This window comes from Cynocephalus volans, chromosome Y (genome assembly GCF_027409185.1).
Source record: "Cynocephalus volans isolate mCynVol1 chromosome Y, mCynVol1.pri, whole genome shotgun sequence".
NCBI classification, from domain to species: Eukaryota; Metazoa; Chordata; class Mammalia; order Dermoptera; family Cynocephalidae; genus Cynocephalus; species Cynocephalus volans.
In genome coordinates this window covers 2,248,036-2,274,623 of record NC_084479.1, presented here as the reverse complement: position 1 = coordinate 2,274,623, position 26,588 = coordinate 2,248,036, and the positions used below count along the sequence as shown (strand labels likewise).

Genomic DNA, 26,588 nt, shown 5'->3' with positions numbered 1-26,588 from the left:
AATAGCTTGTCCAACAGATGTGACACTTATTCTCTTGTTCAGGCCTGGATGTGGCCCCCTTTCTGCAAGTGAGCATCTTCCATGTGCTGAAGAGTCATCATTCAATCATCCACCAGATGAAGAGATGAGGTCCCTCCACTCTTCCCCGCCACCCTACCCTTCCCTCCTTTCATCGCCTCTGTGGCTCCCACTGAGGCCTCTCTGAAGCATTCCTGGCTTAACTGCACAACTCAAGACTAGAAGAGCCTGAGCCCCGCTGAGTACAGAAAGAGCCTCATACTTGCAAAGAGAAATGAGAGGCCAAGTCCCATTCACCGGGAATTGGAACACGGGTCACGTATGGCCCCATGTGTTAACATGTGGTGACGAAGATGGCCACATTGCCCGGGCAGTGCTAACTAATCCCCCTCTAGCAGAGACGTAGCTGTGCTTTGGTATTCCAGAGACGGATTGAAAATAAAACATTTTCAGCTTCATGTGAGCGGTTGTTACAATTGTAAACATGATGTGTAAGAAAAATCCTCATTCACCTCATTCACCACTCTTTTCTTATCGCAACTATCTTGCATCTGTCTGTAATCTTTGCTCCCAATTCCCCTAAAAGTGACACTGGCTAAATGTGAACGTCACATTTCTATACTCATACAAGGGCAGAGAATTCCTCAAGTACAGGTCATGAATTTCTCCCCTAGAGTACAGGGACTCTTCTCTTTCCACAGACCAGGAAAACAGCTCTTGTGATTCCTCAGAGCAACACACTCCTTGCTTTGGTGCAAACTGTGTAGATAGCTGCTTCTGTACTATTACAGGTCTGACTGAGAGCACACAGGTACTATTGACACCTCGTGGTGCCTCTTCAGATGCTCCAAACACAGCTTCTAGGAGAGCGCATGGTGGGCAAGCCTAAGGGTCTTCCCTAACCACTTGACGACAGTTAGTGCTTCCCCCTTGACTACAGTAATGGGTTTCAGCGAAATTAGTCAGCTGTCTCTTAGCAGCTGTGCCTGCAACCACACAATAGATAGTGGATGCTGTGACATTTATGACTTTAGTTTTCAAGTTTAAACCTTTGCTTAAAGGATTTCAGGGACTGAATACATTTTGTAAAGGCTGCTGATTACATTACTTTATATGAAACCCATCCATACTTAAACAACTTTAAAAAACTCGTTATTTATAAGGCAATATTTACACCTAAAAGTACCTACCTGCTAAGGAACAGGACTTATATTAAAGAAACAAACAGTGAACACAAACCGAACAGTGAAGCACAAACTTGCTATAGTGTCTAAAATACAAAATCAATTTTTGCTTCGGGGGAGGTAAAAATGTTTGAACAGCAAGCTAAATTAGAGGCAATAGCTTATGCTTACCTTATAAAGCCTTTGATGGAGACACGTTAAAGATATTTTAAAAGCTACTTAACATTGGGAAGAGGATTTAGAAGTTGAAGGGAAGCACCTTAGAAATAAAAAACAGAGAGCAGGGAGAAGCAAGCAGTTTCGTCCGGTGAAGACATGCTCACGGTGAGGCAATCGGCAACGAGACCAGGGCAAGTCCCGTTGATGAGCGTCACGAATACTCGGGAAGACAGCACGCACAGTAAAAATTGTCACATGCACACGGAAGCCGGCCATGGGCCCCCTACTACCACAGGATGCTGGATGCCGTGCAGATCGTGGAGCGAGGATGCTGAGTGGATGGCATTGGCCACGTGCCGGTGCAAGGGCTATGCCGGCCTCCGCCCCTGCTGCATCTTGAAGTCCAGCAGGGCTGCATCTCCGAGGCTCACTGCTCCTCCCTGCCAGGGGCTTCCAACCACTCACGCCCAGGCCTCTGGCCCTCAGTGCCCTCTGTCTGCTGAATCCTTCCTCCTGCTCCCCTTCCAAAGCAGCCGGCAGTAGGTTGCTGGGGCCCACAGGCTTGCTCTTCTGAGGTGCCCCCATGTGGGCATCGCCCCTTCTCTCCTCCCCCAACTCAACAGCCCGCCCCTCAGTGCAGCTGATTTCAGTTGGAACACGAGGAGGAAAATAATCACAGAGCGGACTCGAGCGATATCATTTACCCATGCGGCCGCTAACAGCCGGATCACATGTGATGCCATGAAGTGAAGGAAAGCCTGTGCAGTGGCAGGGAGGTGGCGGGGCAGAGACCTCACAAGCTGCAGCGGCTGCACAGCCCACCTGAAAGTCTCTCTGAAAGCAGCTCGGCCCGGGCTACTCACATCTCCTCCTGAGCTTCATCCAGCACTTCCCCAAAAAGGCAGCGTCTGCACTTGCCTCCCAGAGGAGCGGGCCCAGGGGGCTGCTTGCAAACACGTGGTCCCTTTCCATCCACACAAGACTTGGGTCTGAGCCCTTGTGCTTCACAGAGTGACTTGGGGGCCAGCAGCATCGGCATCAATGGAGAGCCTGTGAGGAGCGCAGTCTGGGCCCCGCTCCAGACCTGCTCCATCAGCGTCTGCATTTCCACCAGATCCCCGGGTGACCGCGCACACACGAACGCTTGCGAGCCCCTGGCGTGACGCACATTCTCTCGCACCTCTCCGATCACTGGGGGGCACAGAGCTGCCTCTTGGTTCCTGACGAAGGGGAGCTTGCTTCTTTACTCACTTATTGCGAGAATCAGCTCCCTCCGCTGGGCAAATCCAATGAGGCGCTCAGAGTCTCTGGAGACCACCACGGGGAAGCCGTTGTAGTCGGTGTCCTTGATGAGCGTCTCCACATCCTCCACGGTCATGCGGTCCTGGGGGAGCACCGACAGCGGCGGCTCTCCCCGCCGGGGCAGCATGACATCGGTGGCCAGTGTGCGGTAGGTGAACTCATCCTTCACATCCAGGAAGGGGTAGCCGTTCAAGTGGATGTGGGCCTCGTAGATGCCTTCCTTCCCAAAGGCATCGGCCGCCAACTTGCTGGTCACAGCCGCCGCCATGACGGGCACAATGTACTCCAGACCACCCGTGAACTCGAATATGATGACCACCAACGACACTGTCATCCTGGTAACTCCACCTGCAACTCAAGACACCAGTGAGATTCCGAAGCCCGACCCCGGACACTCGGGGGGGGGCACGATGTGTGGAAATGGATAGAGGGCTGTAAATGCTCCTCACACGTGTTCCAAGGGGACATTCCCACATGCCGCCCATGCTCAGGCCTCAGGAACAGATGCCAGGTTCTGTTCAACGTGGCATCGCATCAGGGTGGTGTAAGTCACACCTGGCTGGGGGCTCTGCTCCAATGGGGGACCCTGGCTTGTGCACCTCCCTCCCCAGGTGTGACAACCTAAAGTGTCTTCAGATACTGCCAAGTGTCCCTGAAAGGCAGAATCACTCCTGGTTAAGAACTACTGTTCTAGGTGGTATGGCTGTACGATGGTGGAGACTCCATCAGCCTGGGCCCCTAAATGACTGGGTGGGAAGAATCTTTTGTTCACCCATGTTTTTGACATATATATGTGTGTGTGTGTGTGTGTGTGTGTGTGTGTATAGTGAGCAAGATATAAGCCTTGGTGTGTGAGCCACCGAGATTTGGGGGGATACTCTTTATAGCAGCACAACCTAGCCTATCCTGAGTAAGGCAAATGTTCAAGTCCATGCCTTCCTCCTTGCCAGTCCTCTAAGCCAGCTCAGTGCCCCCACCCCCTCCCTGCCCCACCCGTGGTTGTACCTAGGCAGGCTGCAGCTCCCACCAGTGCGTAAAGCCCTGGTTTGACGCAGTCTGCTCCGGGCCGGCATCAGTTCCGGAAGATGATCCAGGCACGGTGATGGTAAGCCAGCTGCTCCACGCCGATGCCCACCATCCTGCCCGCCATTGCTCCCAAGGCCATGCTGGGGATGAAGAGGCCCGACGGGAACTTGAGGGAGCACAGAGAAAAGTGGCATGAGGGAAGGCAGCTGAGTCCCCCTTCCCAATCCCCAGGAACCACGGTACCCCCTCGACAAGCTTGCATTTTGCTCAGTCGTCAAAGGAGGCACCGTTCTTCAAAATCAGTCAGCTGGGAAAAGGTGGGACAAGTGATTTGACCTCCTTAGTCGGTCGCATCTACTGCGACTTGGAGAGAATACCCTTTTACACTTTCATTTCTTCCCCTGCAATGTCTGGCCCTGTTTGCCTGCTACGGAGTAAAGAATGATAAGCCCCAGTGCAAATAGCATTCAAAGTGAACATCTGTCACTTGAGACACTCGTGACTTTCTCTCTCCCCTTGCCATGTCATTCAGGTTGGCTTTTAAAATTAAATGTCAAGCCACAGCATGAAAACGGAAAAGAAGGGACTGCAACTGCTCCCTGGTAAAATAAAGAAGTTGAACGCACCATCGCAGCTGCCCCCGATCTTCCAAAAAGCTTTCGAAGGCTTCCCGCTCTGTTTATAGACAGTGGATACCAGTCAGAGAGAGACGAGGGAGGCAGTTCCATCTTCCTAACCAACTACATCTTCCGAGAAGTATCCTGAATATATTCTAGCCACGTTAGCGGCAGCAAAGAAACAGACTATGGAAACTGAATGATCTTAGAAGTAGCGTGTTGCCTACTTTGCTGACTGCAAATGCATTTTAGTTTGTCTGGTGACCGTACACGTGCTATAGGACACTCCCAACTGCTCTGTGTTCATTGAGACGTGAACGCAGACCCTGAGCCACAGCTGCATTTATGTCGCCCCAGGTGGTCATCAGTCTGAGGATGCCAGGTGAACTGAAGTTCAGATCCTTGGGTGTGATTTCTAGAGTTTGGAATATTCCTCAGGAAATAGCTCCTGTATGGGCTCCCCCTTAGTCCACAGCCATTTAATCCCCAGTAACTTCAAAGTAAACTCTCAGTAAGCACCAAAAGATGCTCCAGCATCTTCCTTTGACACAAAAATAAATTCCTTTGCAAGGAGATGATGGATCAGAGACAGTCAGCTGTTTAATAAAGTATACCCATCCTTCCTCTTAAGGCACAGATTCGGGTTTGTGTTTGACTAGTATATACCCAGAGACACCGTTTCTTAGACTTTTAAAAACAAGACAACTCATAGAAAAACCACACAGAACACAAAAGTAATGGAACACATCAGGGGCTCTGAGGGGTGGGAAATGTTGTGCTTCTGGTCCTGGGTGCTGGTTACACAAGCATGTGGGTTTTGTGAAAATTCATTAAGCTGTATGCATCTCTATATGATACTCTTTTATCACACTCTAACACTCTAATAAAAGTTTCATTTTATTTTTAAGTAAGCAATAGCAGCACTATTCACAATAGCCAAAAGGTGGAAACAACGCAAATGTCCATCCAAGGATGAGTGGATAAACCACGTGTGGGGGAATCTACAGATCGGAACACTCTGCAGCCAGAAAAGGAATGAAGGGCTGACACGTGCTACAATGTGGATAACCCTTGAAAACACTGTGCTAAGTGAAAAAAGCCAGTCCCACAAGGACAGTCCGAAATGAATTAATTTAATTAAAATGAACTGTCCGAAATAGGCAAACCTATAGAGACAGAAAGCAGATCGGTGGTTGCCAGGGGCTGCTGGGGCGGAGAACAGGAGGGACTGCTAATGGACATGGGGTCTCCTATGAAGGGGATGAAAACGTTCAGAAACTAGACCGAGGTGACGTTTGCACAACATTGTGAATGTACTTAGTACCACTAACATGTACACTTTAAAATGACCAATTTCAGGTTATGTAAACTTTACCTCAATTTGTTTTGAAAAAAGCAATAACAACTTAATGTCAGTTTCCATAAAAGAAAGCTCTTTAGGAAGGGCTTTCAAAGTATGTCTGACTTTAACGCAGTGTTTAAAAGCAAGAAGAAAGAAGCTGTCTCTTCTCCGGCTTCAGGAACAAAAATGAGGAAAGCACACGGTGTCATCCACAGCTCTTGAGGACACTCCTCGTCAGGAGACGATGTGTGCAAAGAGCCCCCGTCGTGGCCCCAGCCACACCCAGACTGGGAGGCCATCACGTGGTGTGCAGCGTAGGGTGCTGCCACACAGTCTCAGAACTCTGGGTTTGCATCTGTCTCTCCCAGAGGCAGGTGCTCTTTAGGGGCAGCATTCTGTTTCGAGTGCTGTACACCTTGGACTTAGTACAGTGCCTAGATACAGTGGATGCTCAGTGCATGCTCATCGATCCAAACTGGGCCACACACGTGCTTGTCCCACCACCTGGCATCACCCTGCCAGCAGGCAAATCTGTGATCACCCCTGGTCTGGGAGTGGGATGAAGTGAGCTCCATGCCCAGCTCTGTCTCCCATGTGCTGTGGGTCTGATTAGGCCACTCCGGGTCTCTGAGCCTCAGCTTCCTCACTTGTAAAATGGGATTAAAACCTCATTTCGCAGGCTTGTTGGTTATTAAAGAATTGTGTCCTGATCATTGAAAGAATGTCAAGTTCCCAGCACATGAGAACATTCAAGAAAGGTTGGATCCCCTTTTCCTCCCATGACAATTTTGTTCAGGAGAGTAGGGTGCTGTCCCCAGAAGGACATGGGCTCCTCTCCCCACCAGCACCTGCCCTCACTTTCTTCCCCTTCACTTACCTTCATGCCAAAGGTAAATATGGTGATGTCGATTTTGAAGATCAGCGCCAGGGCCAGCTGCCACATGGCCATGTAAACGCCAAACCCAGCTGGCCGGTCTGGAATGTCATCCACAGGCCGGGTCATGTTGGGGTCGTTGATGTAGTCACACAGCTGCGAGGACTCAAGGGCCCCACAGTCATAGAACAGCTCAAAAATGAGCTCACTGATGCTCTGCAATGTGTTGGAACTGCGGTAGGCAATGACAGTGGTGATGGCAGTCACCACAATGACCTCCAGCACCGGGTACTTCCCCAGCCAGGTGGTCTTGCGCCTCCTGCACCAGGCGATGTTGCAGTGGATGAAGAGCGTTCCCCACAAGCCCCCAAACACCCCAAGCAGGATGAAGGGGAAGAGTTCAGCCATGTACCAGGGCGTGTGATATTCCACATAAAAGAGAACAAGGTAGCTGTTCCCAAAGTGTTTGACGGATCGCAACGTGAAGGCCGCCACCAGGGCCGTGAAAAATGACCTCCACAATGTCTCCAAGAGAAAGTAGTAACTGATCTGGGATGAAGAAGTCACAAATTAGAGACTGGCCAGAGAAAGAGCTGCTCAGAGTTCAGCCAATTTGGTCAGCAGTCACCTGCTGGTGCCCACCGTGAGACACACTGGGACCAAACATGGACGAACGGCACTCACTTCATCAGTCAGTCCAGGCTTGACTATGACAAAATGCACCAACGAAGATACCAAAGTGATCTAATTGTGTCTAAAAGTAAAATGGATACTGAGCAAGGTGGCTTAAGCCACTTATTTTAAGAGAAAAATAGTTAATCATAATTCTGTTCATAGCACAGAGACCCTCCTAAAAGCAAATAAACCTCTGGATTTGATTCAGGGGTTGGAAAACTCTGGCCCACAGGTCAACTCTGGCCCACCAAAAGTATTCATAAGGCACACGAGTTAAGAATGGTTTTTACATTTTTAAATGGTTGGAGGAGAAAAAAAGGTTTTTTTGAGTTGAACTACTCAGAAGAACAATATTTTGTGACATGTGAAAACTGGAAAATTCTAATTTCACAGTAAAAGGCCACAAAGAAAGTTAAAATTGCATAATGATGAACACACACACACACACACACACACACACAAACACACACATACACACACATACACACACACATATAGGATATTAAGAAAAGAAAATTCTAATTTCAGTGCCCCTGGAACATAGCCATGCCCAATCCCAAACTATGTGTTTTCTATGGCTGTTTTCATGCCACATGGCCAAGTTGGGCAGTTGCAGCAGAAACTGTGTGGCCCACAGTGCCTGAAATATTTCCCATTTGGCCCTTTACGGAAATCGTTTGCCAACCAGCCAACCTCTGGAATGATCCGTTAGCGTTACCAAAACGAAAAATGCTTAATTCAATAGGCTCTGAGAAACAGAGGAGTCACTATAAATCTTCAAAAACAAGTCATGTTGGCAATTTTTAAAACAATATTTTTAAATGGCAGAAATTGTAGCTCCTAAATTAACTGCAGGAATCTTATGCAACTTCTTTGAATGTACTCCTCACAGGGCAGGAGACGAAGGCTCACTGCTGTGCCAGTCATCCACGGGTCCTTGCCTCTCAGCCCCACGCATTCCCTCCGCTGCCCCTTCTCACCTCTTCCAGACTGAAAAGCACACCCCCGATCGGAGCACCAAAGGCCACGGAGACTCCAGCCGCAGCCGCCGCTGAAAGCACCTGCAAGGCAAACAGTTATGTATGAGCTCCGGGCCCTCCGTGAACACCAGCGTGTGCAGGCGAGACCATGGAGGGGCTGCGGGCAGAACGCTTTCCTGCAGCGGTAGCTGGCCGGCTCACCTCACGCCTCTTGCCCTCATTCTTGCTGTACTTGGAGAAAAGGCTGCTGAAGAAGTTGCTGCAGCAACAAGCCACGTGCACCAGCGGCCCTTCTTTCCCAAGGCTCAGGCCGGATGTCACTACCAGCACCAGGGTGACCGTCTTAATTAGCAGGGTCCACTTCCCCAAGTAGACCCTGATGATGAAGCCGCTCAGAATCGTCTTGATCTGAAACAGAGGATCGCGAATGAGAGGGAATGAACTGTTTCAATGCATGGCCAGGAAAATAGCTGTAATTCCTCTGGGAGGCACTTTTAAAGTTTCGATTCACAAAGTCATGTGGAAGACAGGCTCTTTTAGTTTTCCATTTGTCTATATCGTATTAACAGAAACTTACATGAATATATAATTTTATATTAAGAGAAACATTGAAAAATTCAATGCAAGTAAACCTTAAGAATTCCCAAAGTACTAAAAGATCACAGGACTGAATAAGTCACTTCTAACGTCTCATTTTACTCATGATGTTTTGTCTTGTTCACATTACCTTTTGCTGTGTTGAGAAGAGACATACAAGGGGTCTTCAAAAAGTTCATGAAAAGATTCGTATTATCTTTAATTCCATTTTTCCACAAACTTTTTGAAGTATCCTCATATACCTCTGATTTTAACTGCTACCTTTTGACTCTTGGAAGATATCCCAGAGAAACGACAGGGAGAGCTGGCCAGCTACCTGACAGAGCAAACAGAGTGAAGGAGTTTAGAATACGCCACCCAGAGTATGCCACTCTGGCAGATTTACTATTTGAGTTACAGGCACTCAGAAAACAGCAGGTGCAAGTTCGCTCTGACCTTCATTTTGTTTCTTAAAAGAAGGAGATGAAATTCACATGTGAAAGATGCCCTTCCTGTACGAGTAGGACAGCATCATTCTTATCATCAAGGATGGGAAGTTGAGGCCGAAGGAATTCTGTACAAACCAACGTTGTTAGACTAGCCCTTATCCTCCTAGTCACGTCTCTGTCACTACCCGAGCCCAAGCCCCTTTACCCTGTCACATTTTCATAGTTGACTACTCTTTGTCCAATGCAGCATATGAGTGCACAACTCTAACTGCGTCTTCAGGTCTTCATTTCCTTATGAAGGGTCCCATGTCATATAAAACATGTTAAATAAATTTGTATGTTTTTCTCCTATGGATCTGTCTTACATCAATTTAATTCTCAGGCACAGCCAAAAACCCCTAAAAGGGTCGAGGTAAAATCCTGCCTCCCCTACAAGAGCAAAACGTCAGTTGAACTTTAGGTCAAGGGTTGGCAAACTATAGCCCATGGGCCAAATCCAGCTTGTTGCCTATTTTTATATGACCCACAAGCTAAGAATGGTTTTAACATTATTTAAAGTAATATAAATAGTAATAGAAATATCAAATAAAGTAAGAAAAAAATTACTAGCCTTTCAGTGAGAATAGTTTCCCCATCCTGCCTCTTGGCCCATAGGCCTAAAATACTGATTCTCTATCCTTTATAGGAAAAGTTTGCTGGCCCCTGCTGGAGGCGATAGGTAAAATGGGTGTTTACTGTCCACTTTCTCCAACTTTTCTATATGTTTGAAAATATTCTTAACACAACGTTGGAAAAGGAAGATGCTCAGCGTTCTAATAATGCACCTTTGGGGGATATACAGATGTTTGAATCCATGGCAACCCCTTTTCTTTCACCTAATCATATCTCTTGTATTGAAAAGGAGTTTGACTACAGGGAGCATTATCTTGCTCCATTTTCAGACCTGCCGCATTTTGTAAATGCCAAGTAATGGCTTTCTTCCTAAAGGCGTGCTTGAGCATATTGCCTAAGGCTTTGAGAATTCAACTCAGTGCCAATCTCAGTGACTAACTTCATATACTGTGGTCCTCTCCCCCAAAACGGTGTCCTTTAGGATACAGAAACATTACCATGGCTACATAACTTCTGCCTCCAACCTCTCCCACAATTGGCTAAAATGGAGTGAATGTTTACCACCAAGCTGGCAATTTACATGCCTGAAATCACAGATTAACTAGACACCAAGTGAGTCACTCCATGTAGTTTGTGGTCGATTTGTTTTCCCATTGTGTAATACATAACGGGACAGTGTGATCGCTTGTCAGTGCCATTTACATAACTTCAAAATGCCTCCTTGTGGACACTGCTCTGCCAAGTAATCAATTTCTCAAGTAGCTATTACAGCCCTTCACAACCTCAGCGCTCATCAGAATCACTGGGAATCGGGAAATATTGAGAACTGGCTCTCCCCAGAGATTTGATGTAATTGGCCTCGGGTGCATCCAGGGTATGAGGAGTTGCACAGCCTCCCCAGGTGAATCTACAATGCAGCCCAGGTGGACAACCACTGCTCCATTCCAGGAAAATGTAGCACAGATAGCCCTAATTTCTCAATATTTAAGAGACGGACCTGAAACACTCTTGGTTCTTTCACGAATTCCTGCTACTGAGCGTCGTGTCACCTGTGCTGACTTGGGGAGGGTCATGAAGTCAGCGAATCTTCAGATTGTTAAAGGGGTGTGCACAGGACCATTTTCATCTCAGGAACTACGGACAGATCCGTATCCTAATTCAAGGAGAGGGAGCAGGTGAGGGAAAGAGCCCATGCGAGCAGAGCAGGTCGTGCGTGTCTTCCTGAAGAATTCTATGAGCTCCTCCCTGCAGGACACACCAGAGGCCTCCTAGCTGCGCAGTCAGCTGGTGTTTCTTGAATGAGCCTTTAACTGATGGCAAATTAGTGGTGGTGAAACCAGGCCTTAACAGGTGGTAGTTGGCCTAATGGATCCTGTGCTCTGGGGATCTCAGATCCCTTTATTTAAGGGATGTTTTATTATGCCTGCCACAATCCTGCCCTTTTGTGTTGCCTTGAATAAAATTCTCTATAATTTGTTTCAGTTAGTTAATGTGGATTTGGACCCCAGGGTACAGTTTAAAAGTGTAATACCACTTAGAAAATTACAAGCATCTAAATTACCTGAGCCTTTGCCAGCCATGACATGTGGTGAATTGAACAGTGTAATATGTATTTTGTAATTCTCTAAAATGATTTGACAAAATTCTCATGATCAAATTAGGGACTAAAGAGGGCAAATTCATTCCCAATAGATGCCAAAATCCAATGACTTGCTTTAACTTGGATTCATTGAGACTGAAGCAAGCAGGGCTTTCACAAGGTGTATTGCAGTGGATTTGTGATTTGGTATTCTTAACTTTAAAACCAGAACACTTCCTGGTAAGTAAATATTTGGAAGAGTGTTCATTTCTTGTAAAGAACGGAAACATCAACTCAGAGTAATTTCTGGGAAGACATGATTTCATATACGAGGATACTTCGAAAAGTTTGTGTAAAGATTTGTATTTTAAGTCTATATTTCCACGACTTTCTTGAAGTCCTTGCATAGTTGATAGTGGTTCTACTGATAAAGCGAACAGAAGCAGAAAGAGAGACTCTTACCCAGTCAGCTCTGCTATAATACTTGTTTAGAAAATGCATATTTGTTCCAATGCCATCTATACATTAGGGAAGAATTTGAGCATAACACAAATTTCATGTCTGTTTATGCACAATTTGCTCTGGGAGAAATATGAGGTGAATGCAGAACACCATACCCAGCTGAACCGAGCTATGTAGGAAAACACAAAACATACATATACGCACATGCCTCAAACATCAACCAGTCCACACATGTGTGGGGAGCCACACCCGTGCACGCCGCTGTCACAGCTTCCCATCCAGGTCCAGATAACCCTCCTGCAGCCCCTTCACAGTAACTCACAAGCTGCAGCCCTTCTGATGCCCACTTCCACAGCCAACTTCAAGTTTTTTCAAGAAGAAAGATACTTATTGTAGTATTGACATATTTCTTGGCCATTTAATGTGTAAAACTGTGCTGCTGTTTTTCCTAGGCTATTTTTTTTTATATGTATCACTGATGAAGATTTTGAGTATTGTGTTAATAACCCATTTTCTCCATAAGTCCCCTTTTTTTTTAATTGCGTGATTTTGTATGGCATGGTGATGTTTAGGAATGTATATGTCACACTATAGCAGAACTGACTGTATTGAGAAAATAGGATGGTTATACGGCTTGATTTTTGAGTTCCTGAAGCAATTTGTTAATATAAACCATCAAAAATTCAGCATGACATATTAAGAATTTTCCCCTAACTTTCCTGAAACAAGACCATATTGAATTCTTCTTTTGACCATCTTTCAATGACTCAGCCCTTCCTGTAACTGCCTGGACCAGCATCAGTGGTGGAGGGCACCACCCAAGGGTTGGGACGTGTCGCCACAACTGGTGCACAACTACATCTTCATACTCACCATCTCTACCGCCTGTGGGCCTTGCTGCAGCACCAACTTGAAGAACTGAATTGCATTGATTCGAGGGATAAAACGAGAATTTTAAAAATTATTTCTGGCTAAAATTTTCACTGTCTGGGCTCTTTGCGAATCAGCTCAATTTAACATTATTCTGCCCAGTAGATCCTTGTAGGTTTCAAGTTCAGTCTCAGGCACTCCCCTTGATCGATGAGGTCACTTCCCTCATGCTTTGGTTACATGAAAGTGTGGAAAACTATTTATAAGAACGCTAAATTCACAAGGGTAAATTCACAGTGCATGCGGTAGAAGTGAAATTAAGTTTTGTAAAGATTGCTATTACCTGGTCATCAGAAGAGCAGAATGTGGCAAAGGAGTTTAATCATCAGTAAACTTTCTCAGCAACAAACCTCCGCTATTGCCCTTTTTTCACATTATATCATAGGCGCATTTCCAAGTCATCCCAGTGCCTATTTATGCGCGTGGTTAATGAACTCTGATTCCACAGGCCTTAAGAGTTATGCCTGGTTTACTACAACAATGGTTTAATCATCTGAGAAGCGATAAAGCAGGAATCTTGGATACAGAGCATGAATCCTGAACTCACAGTTGACCAGCTTGGTGGCCTTGGGCAAGTTCCTTAACCTCTCTGTGCTAATTTCTTCAACTACCAAATGCACAATAATAGGACCTGCCTCATAGTCTACTGTGAGGGGTAAATGAGGTAGTAAAATGAGTTCATGCTCAGAACTGTGCTTGGCACAACAGTGCTACGGAAGTCTTTGCTATTCTTATTATTGGTACAAAAGAAATTCAGCCACGACTCACCTGAGGTATGCCAGAGCCACAGGCATATGGCACAAACATGCACACCAGGGAGACGGCCAGAAACGCAAACAGCAACGCCCAAAGGATGTACATTAAGTAATTCAGAATGTAAGCACTGGCACCCTAAACAGACACAAAGGAAGAGGACATGAGCCATGGCAAACCTGAGCAACATACCAAAGCCACCCCTCTGTTGGGAGAGCAGACGCTTTGATGGGATCGGGCAGGCCCAGTCCCTGTCTTGTAAAAACAAAAAGGCCAGAGTCGGTTTGATCGGCTGTCGCCATTGCTGAAATGGGAACACACCACCCAGCACCGGTGTTCCTCCAGGAGCTGTTCACGTGCACCTTCCACCGGCTGATGTCTCAGAGGCAACGGAAGCCGTGAATGACACTCGATTTTAATCACCACTTGCACTAGAGCTAATGAATGGTTTGCTGCAGAAAATTCTGTCTTCAGAGCCTGGAAGGCTTGTCTTTCTTGTCTGCGGTGGACTGGTCTCTCCTAGCTTTCATTGAGGCCATGCTCACACCCCAGCAAGCAACTGCACTGATGATGAGCAAGGGTGGGAGCTGTGGTTTGGAATGCTGCTACTCAGGTGAGCTGCCTGGCCCAGCGGCCTCAGCATGCCTTTGGAGCTTGCCAGAAATGCAGAGTCGGGTCCCATTTGAGAGGCACTACTTGAGGGGAAACTTGATCATCTCCCTCAGAATATTTCACTGATTCCAAATTATGTGGTCTGTGCGAGTATTTTTGTGAACCAAAGACATAGTCTGGGGTCTTTTAGGTTGAGGACCTGGTCTGCTGAGTGGAGTCCGCATTTCTTTAGGCCTCAGCTTCTTGCTACGATCTGGATGACACAAGTGAGGGGAGAAGGAAAGAGAGGTCACCTACAAGTCAGGCCATGGACACAGCCACGTGTGTTCCTATTAAATGCAAAACACGTTCCAGAAGACTGCTCTGGCCTTTACAAGCACATATATTCTCACCCTATGTGGTGAGAAATCGGACAGAGGAATATCTTTCACCCACTTAAGTATGCACATTTTTTGGAGGCTAAAAATAACTTCTCACTCCTACTAACAGTAATTCTTTGAACCAAAGTATAGATATTAAAAGTAGTTGAAAAGATGGATGGTCATATTTCCCCAAAACACATATTGCAAGTAGGAGAGAAGAAATAAAATACGGCACCCAACCACCTCCGCCTGCCCACGCCCATCAACCCAAGCAGAGAGTTTCTTTTAGGAAAGAACAGAGAGCACTGAGAATGTGTGAGATTTCAAGACCTCTGTCTACTTCTGAGATCTGAAGAAATTCATTTTCAATTCCACTGAGAAAGGGGTTTAACAAAATGGCAAAGTGCATTCCAAATGTCTTCAGCTGTGGTAAGTTGGTCCAGCAAAAAAACAGTGGGGCAGGGAGGAGACGTATAAACAGATTACATGTACCTTCCAAGAACAGTTCTAGCTTGAACGGTCCTCGCATTACCCCTATCGTGAAGCTTTGCTCGTAGCTCCCGTCACCTGGCTTTCTGATCGTTCAATGACCCATAGTCATTGTAGTAAGCACTGAATTTGGTAAAAGCTAACCCTTTCCTGAGCTAAGATTTTTATAAAGATGTGAAGCTCTAGGTGCCTTGAAGGCAAACACTAGGTCTGTGGTTCACCACCACATCCCCTGTGCCTGGGACATTCTCTTCACAGAAGGCCCGGAACATCCTCTGTAATGCACTCATAAAATGTAGTGGAAGATAACGGAAAGCACAATAAGGTACCAGTTCATACCCACTAGCATGGCTAACATCAAAAGCAGATAATAATAGGTGTTAGCAAGAAGGAGAGCAAATGGGAACCCTCATGCGCTGCTGGTGGGAAGGTAAAATGGTGCAGCCAGTGTGGAAAACAGTCCGGAAGCTCCTCAAAAGGTCAAACACAGAGTTGCCATCTGACCCAGCAATTCCACTCCTGGGTATACACTCAAGAGAAATGAAACATGTGTCCACAAATGTTCATAGCAACATCATTCATAACAGCAAAAAGGTGGAAGCAACCCATGTTCATCAGCTGATAAAGTGATAAATAAAATGTGGTATATCCCCCCACAAATGTGAACAATTAGATTTTAAAATAAAAAAGTGGTATATCCATACAGTGGAATATTATTCAGCTATAAAAAGGAATGAAGTATTAATTCATGCTACAACATGAAGGAACTTGGAAAACATTGTGCTAAGTGAAAGAAGCCAGACAAAAAAACCACACACTATATGATTCCATTTACATGAAATCTCCAGAATAGACAAATCTATAGAGACAGAAATAAGAGCGGTTGCCAGGGGCTAGTGGGTTGGGGGGTCATGGTAGTGATGGCTAACGGGTACAGGGTTTCTTCGGGTTGATGAAAATGTTCTACTGTTAGATTGTGATGATGGTTCATTGTACACTTTAAATATGGAATGTGAATTATATCTCACTAAAGCTGTTATTCTAAAAAAAGATAATTCATATTTTCACCTCAATTGAAAGGTATAAAAATTAACGCTATTTCTTCAGCATGATCAACAAACTACGTTCAGTAAGAAAAATAAAGCCAAATACAAGGCTTTTAAAGTCTGGGTGGCTGCATTAGAGCTAGAGAAGAGCAAGTCACACTAGTATTACGCCATGGACTATCATCGTAACAGACACTTGAAGGTGAAATGACACGAAACAACCGGCAGGGTCCCAAGGGCATGTGGAATGGTGGGAGTCCCCAGGAGGACCCTGCCCAGGCACCCACCTCTGACTGATTCACCAGCAGCTCCGACCATTTCTGCCACCGTGGACACTTGTCTCTGTCCTCAAAAGTGGTTTCATTGGAAGTCCAGCAGCACTGCTCGTGGCTGTACCAGAAGGCAGACAGGCAGACACCTTCTTTCAGGTCTGATATCCACTCAACTGCAAGATCGATGACCCCAGCTAAGCTGCCTGGAGGAACCAGCACAAGCCACTAAGAGGAGTCACCCGTGCTGCGAAGGGAATGCACAACGCAGCAGCCACGCAGGAACGCGGTGACCACGCAGGCCCCAACACCAGAGCAGGAACGAACATGCCATGGGCTGTCACTTACATAGGAAGCTTCTCTCATTAACCTGGCAGTCACTGAACACATACGGTGAGGGTAGCACCAGCCCAGGGAGAGATACAAAGCGCTCAGTGGCTTACACCAGGTAGGAGAGTGAGACACGCAGGATTACACTCTCATCTCAAGCCACTGGGGCCAAGCACTTTCCGAATTCATCCCTTTCCAAATTTTGGAAATAGGGTACGTACACTGTAAAAGACAAAGCCCCCTCAGCAGCTTCTGGGGCAGGATCCTGGGCACATGCAGATTAACATTTCTTGGGGAAACACGATAATGCAGACAAAATGGAGGCATAACAGCTATGATGGCCTCATGTCGTAAATGAGTAAGGTTTTGCCCCCAAATGGGAACCAAACTTGGGAAAGCCATGCTGATTAGGACGTTCTGGATTCTTTAAATTCTGGGTAAGGGATCATGGATCTATACAAGTAGATAATGAGTTTAAAGGCCGATAGAAGTGGGATGAAATAGAATGTGCAACAGAAAGAGAAACACCACGTGTCCTCACTCATAACTGGGAGCTGGAAAATAAATTTAAAAAGAAAGAAGGAAAGACACAAGGATCCCAATAATACTTTGCAAAGGAGAGAAAAGGACCGAAGTGGGAAAGGGGGAGGGGAGATGGCCAAGGGAGGGCCTGGTAAAGGGCCACCCAAAACGATGACATGGTGTCATGCCGAGTGTGCCAATTATCCTGGTCGGAGCATCGCATGTTGCACACGGCTACAGATATTCAAGCCTGTGCCCCCCACACATGTACAGTCACTTACGTCCCAACAGAAACATAAATAATAGACTGTGCAGCTCAGAGGGCCACAAAAGGCTGCCTTGTGTCTCTCTTTCCAGAATAACTCATTCTAGTCTTTTCCAAAGGCAAGGAATGTTCTCCGGCTTCTTAACTTGTCAAACTTTTACTGAATCCTCAGGACAGTATCGGGTTCACACCCACATCACCCCCAAAGGCATCCGCACCCCCACATCGGTGCGCCCCGTCCCTTGTCCTGTGCTCCGTGTGCAGCGGCCCGCCTCAGACCCAGACCCCCTGCATCCTCAGGCCCTCCCTCTTACAGTTCCCCTTTCTCTCTCCTGTCCCTGCCACCTCCCCTTTCTGATGGCTCCTTCCCAGCAGCCTTCAGTGTGAACACTGCCCGGCACCACCTTCCCATCCAGCTACCGGCCTGTCTCTTCCGTCCGCTCAGCCTCACTCCGCTCTGTCCACCTGGAGACCCGCAGCTCAGGCAATGGCGTTTGCTCAGTCCTCATCTTCCAGGACAGGACCAGCAAACTACAGCCCACGGGCCAAATCTGGCCACTGCCTGTTTTCGTAAATCTAGTTTTATTGGAGCACAGCTGTGCCACTCGATGAGGTGCCATCTGTGGCTGCTTTCATGCTACAGAAGCAGAACTGAAGAGGTGACACAGAAAGGGGGTGGCCCACCGAGCTGACAATATTTACTCTCTGGCTCCTTACAGAAAAAGTGTGCTGACCCCAGTTCCAGACCTCTCAGCATCCTTTGACACTGCTGACCACTCCATCCTTCTAGAAACATACCTGCCCTTTGTTTCCACAACATCCTCCTCCCCTGCTTTCCTCCTGGCTCTCTGGTTTTCTCTGTCTCCCTGATCTCTGCTCTACCCTACATCTAAAAGGCACATTTCCTCCACGCTTGACCCTAAACCCTTCTCTCTTTTTACACTACACTCTCGACCCTGGCCACCTTGGTCACGTCCTTCTATTGTCACTGAGCTGTAGCTGTGCATATCTAGCACTGCCCTCCAGGAACGTAGGAGCTCCTGTCTCCTGTGCTCAGTCACTACAGAGCGCAGCTGCCAGCTCCACTGCCCATGGCAGACATCACCCATTGATCTGACACACTCTACTGGATTCGCCTTCACAACGCTTTTGACATGCCCCTCTCAGACAGCACTTATCCACTGTGGCAGACTAGTGTGGAATCACCCTCAAACACCCTTTCTAACAGAGCCCCAAGCAGCCAAAGCCAATGAGCAGCAACTGTCAAAGGACACACGTCTATTTGCCCTCTCAGGTCTGTGGGACATCTCCACCCCAGGTCTCTGCATCCAACGCTGAGCGACAGTATCTAGCTCCCAGGCCCAGCTTTGCTCGCAGCTGAGAGAAGGGCCCAGAATCCAGGTCCTTGAGCAAACCAGAAACCTGCGTAAACATCCCGCTCCAGGCAATCACCACATCCTAGCGACTCCACCTCCAAATCTCTCTTGAATCGCTCCAGTCCCCTCCCTCCCCACAGCCTCTGCTGCCATTCAGGCCACCGTTTCAGAATCATTTCTGTCTGGGCTGGAGCCAGAGCCCCCTTTCGGATCTCCATGCCCAACTTGCCCCCCTCCAGTGGGTTCTCCACACTGTGGTCAAACAGGCTTTCAAAGCTGCCAATCTGACCCACACCAGTGCCTATGGAAAAGCCTGCCACGGTTTCCCATTGTTCTTGGGCGAACGCCCAAATCCTCAACAGATTGCTGTCCCTGATGGCAGGCACCTCGTATCTCTCCAGCCTCATCTTTTTCCATCACTAACCCCCACCCTCTGCCCTCTCCATGTTTCTGGAACATTCCAGGAGCTCCTCTCTGCACCATCTTGGCAAGCATTACCCTCCCTCCACTGGGCAGTGTCCTCCTTATCTTCCAGATTCCGGCATTTATATCCCTCCTTTGGGAAGACTTCTCTGAGTTCCTAAGTCTGGCCCAAGTATATTTCTCGGGCCTTGCCCCACCTCAATACCTACTGTATCCTGATCTCATGGTTAGCAATATAGGTATATATATGTCTGTACTTCCACAGGCTATAAATCACGGAAAAAATGTTTCATTGTCTGGTTTTCATGCCACGGTGGGGGTTAGATCAGGCCTCCAGACCCTGTGTCCACTGTAAGTGGGCAAAGAGATTACCTGCCTTTCCCATTATTGTACCCACGTCAGGTACATAGTTGGAGCTGTATGTCCACATTGAGTGGATGACAGCAGTAAATAAATGAAGGAAAAAATCAGAAAACTCAGGTCCCTTGGCTCACTCAAGGGATATGTATTGAGCACCTACTTACTACGTGCCAGTCACTAGTCCACATCCTGGGGATACAGCAGTGAACAAAGCAGACCGAAGTCTCTGACTTCATGGAGCTGTACCTCGTGGTGGGGACAGAGACACTTGTCAAGTAAGTAAGTAGCCAGAGACTGCACTAGAAGGTGATAGGTGCTAGAGAGAAAATACAGCTCGATACAATGGTACATCCGCCTTGGAAAACAGTCTGGCAGTTCCTCAAAAAGTTAAACACAGAGTTACCATTTGGCCCAGTAACTCCACTCCGAGGCATATACCCAAGACGAAACCAAGTGTCCACATAAAGACCTGCACACAATTGCTCTCAGTGGCATTATTCAATACAGCCAAAGAGTAGAAACAACCCAAATACTCATCAACAGATGACTGGATAAACAAAATGTGGTTTATCCATACAATGGAGTAGTATTCAGTAATAAAAAGGAAGAAGGCTTGATACTTGTGACGACGTGGATGAACCTTGAAAACATTGTGCTAAGTGAAAGAAGTTGATCACAAAAGACCACATTGTACTGTATGATTCCATTTGTAAGACATATACAGAACAGCCAGATCCATAGAGACAAAAAGTAGATTAGTGGTGACCTGAGGCTGAGAGGGGACTGGGGGCTGCGGCTGTGATAGCTAAAAAGTACAGAGGTTTCTTTGGGGGTGATAAAATTGTTTTAAAATTGATCATGGGGCCGAGCCCGTGGCACACTCGGGAGAGTGCGGCACTGGGAGCGCAGCAACGCTCCCACCGCGGGTTCGGATCCTATATAGGAATGGCCGGTGCAGTCACTGGCTGAGTACCGGTCAGGAAAAAGACAAATATATATATAAGTAAAATTGATCGTGGTGATGGTTGCACAACTCTGTGAATATACTAAAAGCCACTGAACTGGACACTTTATATGAGTGAATTGTGTAGCACATGAATTATATTTCAATAAAGCTGTTACATACACACATATATACATACCTAGAGCAGGAAAGGGGGATGAGATTCAGAGGGAAGGATGTAATTTTAGAGAAGGCAGTCGGGGAAGGCCTCAAATGAAAGGTAACATTTGAACAAAGACCCAGTGAACGTGGTGGAGGGGTCTTGCAGATATCCAGGGGCAAGACCCAATGATCACCCCAAATTCCGTCATTATTCACTCATTCGTAATCACATTATCCCACACCCAATCCTCAATGCTGATTCTGGTTCTGACCGCGCCTCAGCTTTATTCTACGGTACAACAGCGACCCCCAGTGGCAGCTCCCGATAAACGCCCTGCAGAGGAGATGCCGCTGGGCCTCTCCATCAGGGGTCAGAATATAGTGGCCAGGGTGCCACTGAGGGGACGGACAGCCAGCCAGACACTTGGTGCATCCAGGGCAAAAGAACACTTGAGCCACTTCTCTTTCCACTGTCCTCCCATTCTTGCCCTCCTTTTTCACGGGCCTTCCTTTCTCCGGCGGTTCTCACCCCGGCCTGCATATTCGAATCACAGAAGGGAGAAGAGGGGTCTTTACTGAATGCCAGGGCGCCCCCTCCAGAGAAGCTGTTTAAATGCAGCCCAGGCAGTGCTACATATTGTTTCACTCCCCAGGTGATTCCTCCTGCCAGAACTGACAGCAACTGAGTTGATAGTGAGACCAGCTGGTCAAAATCGGGTCAGCTAAAGATAGCCCAGTTGGGCTCCTCCACTAGCCAAATAAATCTAAGCTGTGCCATTTATTCCAGCAAGACACCAGAACATCTGTTCCAAGTGTCTTCATTTACCCTATTTATTTCTCCTTCCTAGGAGCCAAGAATAATGATACAGTGTAAGGTTTGATAAATCTATTCTAAGTAGGGCCATCGAAATCCAGAGCAAACTCCATCCCCTCCCCCCTGCCCTGCCCCACCCCGGCCTCCTTCAAAGGTCTTCACAGAAGCGGTCAAGCAAACGTGGTGGCAGAAGACCATGTATCTGCCAAGACTAATTCCCTTCCCTGGTTGCCGCCGCCGGGGGAGGGAGAATAGAATTGGGGAAATGAACGGACAGCTGCTGTGGCTAGTAGGAAAGGGCTGCTCTCAAGCATTCCCCTTGGCTTCTTTTTTCTAGAATGCCGAGGCGGACGAAGCAGATGGGGCCCTTCCCTGGCCACCGAGCCTCTCCTACAATTATCCATGAAATAAATGAAAGGTCGCCTGGAAATCGGAATCACCTGTAATCACAAAATGATGTGTCTCATTACTGTTCTTTCTTAAAGCACTTACTACATTCTGCCTGTATTACAGTCACTTCTCTGATCAATTTTCTAGCCATAACGCTTATGTTGTTATATGTAGGGGATTTTTGTTCAGGGGATCTCTTCAGCATGCTCAAATTTTTAAATTCTTAGACATTAACCCTCCCAGCCTCCTCCAAGGAAGTAAGTTTCGGGACACAATTTCCATGCAGAGCTGGTGCATTTGACATTAAAAGGACAGGTTTCCCCTCCAGATATTCTTCCATTTACTCTGGAAACATCTACTACTTGCAAACACGGTGTTGGGATTATAAAAAGGAAGGACACGGAGTCCCCGAGGGTCAGAACGATGTCGGGGCTGGGGATCTCCCAGGGCCTACCTCAGATCCTGTGGGTGTCTAGCATGGTTTTGAGTGCCCTACGGTGTTTACAAGTCATTCGAGGACCTGCCAGTAGTAGCAAAAGCCAGTCTCGTGTGGTGTTTGATTATGGCAGCTCAAAACGTTTTCATATTTCGTTGGCTTCTATATAACCAAGGACAGCAGAATGCAGAACGCGTGCTTTCAGTACACTCCCGCATGGTCAGAAACCTTTGCACTATGTGGAAAGGGCCAGCCAGCTCTATAATGACAGCTCTCCAGAAGCTTAATCGATGATACATTTGATGGAAACTATATGGTCATGTATTCTGCTCTTAGACATTTCCTGTAAGAAATCTCTTGCATGGGGCAAAAGGGAAACGCTCCACATTCCGAACATCATCCCAAGCGGCTGGGGCTCGGGCGCGTCAGCGTCCGCAGCTCGCCCGGGAGCGCTGTGTGCCCTGCGCGTACCTGCCAGCAGGCCGATGAGCAGCATGACCACCCAGCCCGACCAGGCATCCTGCAGGCTCCTGATGAACCCCCATACGGACTCCTTGCTTTCACTGGTTATCTGGAAGCAGAGCAGACACAGCAGGTGATGTGCACACATTTTTCAACTCATGCTTTTCTCCTTGAAACTGTTTTCTCAGGAAACAGCGTGGTAATTAAGAGAAAATGAAGGTAATTCAGCAACCAAATTCCCAGTTACATTATCCATTCAGATGTGTGCCACAATGACACAATGGGCTTCCTAGCTCATAGAGCTATGGAGGTGCCATCATATTTTCCAAGGAACAAGAGTACCAAAAACTGCACTTGATTAGAAAAATATACTGAATGTGATCTGATCTTTCATTATTTAAAAGCCATTCTGAAGGAGGCACTGACTGGGTATCACTATCTTGAATATGAGCTACTGTTTTAACTTACATTATCAGGTCTGTTCATTAGAAAGCCTCTTCAACAAAGACTGCATTTCCTACTTTTGTTTTCAAGGTTTAATTTTAAGAGCAAGAACTGTGAATTAGCAGCATGGAGCACAGTTGCCATGGCAGATGGACACGTCTATACACACTGTAAGAACACACCTTTGCCTCCCTGTGTTAACAAAATCCTCCAAGATCACCATTCCCCTCGCAACCCTTTTGAGCGGTGGTTGACAAACATTTTCTATATAGGACTAGACAGTAAATATTTCGGGCTCTGTAGGTCAAATGGTGTCTGTTGCAACTACTCAGCTCGGCCACTGTGCACAAAAGGAGCCATAAAGAACATGTAAATGAATGGGCATGACTAAGTTCCGATAAAACTTTACAAAACGAGGAGCCCCTGGCTTTGGCCCGAGGGCTATAGTTTGCTGAGCCCTGCTCTAGAGGGAAGGCTGCCCTGTCCCCATGCTCCTCCACGTTGGAGACAAGAGGCTGCGCCATCTTCTTGACTGAACCTCACTCCTGCACAGCTCTTCCTCCTTTCACTGCCAACCTTCATGAAATGGCGTGACACAGTCGCACTCTCCACATCCCTCTGCATCTTGCTCTGAAGCGGCTCTCCCTGAGGTCGCCGACAGCCCCCATGTTGTTGGTTCACCATTACCTCTCCATGGAGGCTGACCTTGGGAGCAGCCCCTCCTCAACACTCTCTCCTCTTCTCACTTGGGACAACTCTCGGCTGGTCCCCTCTCTCACCTCTCCCTGCTTCTCCTCAGAGTTTGTCACTGGCACCCACCTACCTCCCACAGACCTCCTAACTCCTGGCATTGCCCAGGGTCCTGACCGCCTCCTTCCATCTCCCTCCACATTCCCCAGCCACCCTGGCCACCTCTAAAGCTTCAGCACCTACTCTCATGCCAGGGACCCGTCACTGTGGCCCTGACCTTGCCCTGGAACTGCAGAGTTCCCTCCACCTGCCAACCACCCACCCCAGCTGCAGGCGAGGTGGGCAGCTCAAATTCAAAGCATCTGAAACAGAACTCATTGGTCTTGCTCTGAAATCTGCCACCTCCCCATCATCAAAGGCATCACCCCATCTGGCCACAGCCCGGTATTCCTTGACTCCACTCCCCGCCTGACCCCAGCCCCTCCCCTAGTCCTGTCAATGGCTCTCTGAGGACCCTGCTCCCATCGATCCACCTCTACTTCAGGGCCCTTAGTCAGACCTCCCGCTTCCTCCCGAACTCACTTCCAAGCCTTCTGTTTCTCCCTTTGCAATGCATCTTTATTGTATTCTGTCGCCTGCAACACAAAATACAAACTCCTCCCCATGGCCTACTCAGTCACTCCCAATGGGCCCCATTCCTCATGTTTCTACAAATCTTTATTTTTTTTTCTTTTTGCAGCTGGCTGGTAAGGGGATCTGAGCCCTTGACCTTGGTGTTGCAAGGCTGCGCTCTAACCAACTGAGCCAACCGGCCAGCCCTTACTCATGTTTCTAGACTCATCTGCTTTCTTCCCCTTCCAGGAATCCCCCACCAGATCCCTGGAGCTCCCTGAATTTCCCAAGTGTGCCATGTTCTTTCATGCCTCTGACTTAAGAAAGGGCCACTCTGGTGTTTAGAATGCTTTTCCCTTTGTCTGCCCAGTGAACTCTTAGTCTTCCTTCAAGTCCCAACTGAAATATCAGCCTCTGAGAACCTCTTCCCTAAACGTCTCTCTTAGAGGATCCCATAGCACTTACACGAAGCTTCACTGCAGACCATTAAAATATATATCGACTGCCAACTAGATGCCCGGCCCCATAACATGTGCTTTCACACACACAGCCTCACTTACCCTTGAGGAATAATCACCTCTGTCCCCACAGATGAGAAAATGAGGGGCCCAGAAATGGCACCCCCAAAGTCACCTAGCCCGAAGGTGTCAAGAGCAGGAAGTGCCCCAGATTCATCTGATTCCAGAGTCCCCTCCTTGTGCTTCGCACCACATTCTCTCTATATGACACAGCCTCCCACCCCCAGCACCCGGAGCTACATTTCTGCCCTTGCCCCACTCTTCTTTAGAACCTAACCTGGTACGTGACACATAAACCTGAGCCCCCACTCAACAACTTCCAGATGCCAGCATGCTGCAGCCACTTGCAGGGATCCCCTTCAGCTTGTCCCTTTGTAACGCCACCTACCTTTCTGTGACTGTCAGTGTCCCGTGACTTTTCCCTTAGCCAGTCGATGGTGTGGAAGTCCTCATATGTCCCCACATCGGGGAATGGCTCATCGAGAAAATTCATCAGGTTTCCAGTGCCACTCATCACTCCTGCATTGACCAGGCCAGTTACACCTGAGAGAGAAAAACGGTCATGGAAAAGGTGAACAGGACATGTACGTGGACATGGCAGAAGATAACCCACTGGCTCTATTTTCTTACACAACAAGAAGTTATCTCAGCATAGGCATCTCTGCTGTAGTAACATATATACACAGTCAGTTCTCATTATATTTAGAAGATGTGTTCTATAAAGTCACTTCAGACACTACATTAGCAAAAACTGAATGATCGCTCCTAGGAGAATAAAGGGTTAGGGCCCTGAGAGCCTCAGCTCACATTCTCGTCAACCTATCAATACATAACCTTGTATCTCATTTTTCTGTCTACAGACACTGTAGTTAATAGATAGTGCTCAGTCATTAACATTGAACTCATGGCCAACAGCACTACCACTCACGTCTGGGTGAAGCTTCTCTGACACGTATTCTCTTCATAAAACACAGCACAGCCTTCCCGCATGTGGGAACACTAGACAGCACTTCATCACTCAGTTTCAGGGCCATTTTATTTATTTTTTATTTTTTTATTTTTATTTATTTTTTTAAAAATTTTATTTTGTCGATATACATTGTGGCTGATTATTGCTCCCCATCACCAAAACCTCCCTCCCTTCTCCCTCCCCCCTCCCACCCAACAATATCCTTTCTTTTTGCTTGTCGTATCAACTTCAAATAATTGTGGTTGTTATATCTTCTTCCCCCCCCCCCGGTTTTGGGTGTGTGTGTGTGTGTGTGTGTGTGTGTGTGTGTGTGTGTGTGTGAATTTATATATTAATTTTTAGCTCCCACCAATAAGTGAGAACATGTGGTATTTCTCTTTCTGTGCCTGACTTGTTTCACTTAATATAATTCTCTCAAGGTCCATCCATGTTGTTGCAAATGGCAGTATTTCATTCGTTTTTATAGCTGAGTAGTATTCCATTGTGTAGATGTACCACATTTTCCATATCCACTCATCTGATGATGGACATTTGGGCTGGTTCCAACTCTTGGCT

General features: G+C 47.2%; 1 protein-coding gene across 1 annotated transcript; it reads right to left on the bottom strand.

The window, feature by feature from the left end:
- Positions 1-2,220: 2,220 nt before the first annotated feature.
- LOC134368954 (H(+)/Cl(-) exchange transporter 4-like) lies at positions 2,221-25,589 on the bottom strand. Its single transcript, XM_063085192.1, is given in 10 exon segments — positions 2,221-2,552; positions 2,613-3,011; positions 3,669-3,855; positions 6,526-7,071; positions 8,178-8,258; positions 8,379-8,585; positions 13,554-13,676; positions 16,335-16,522; positions 22,809-22,908; positions 25,452-25,589. Coding segments are annotated over 10 exon segments (2,289 nt in total). The 5' UTR covers positions 25,578-25,589.
- Between the last annotated feature and the right edge of the window lie 999 nt (positions 25,590-26,588).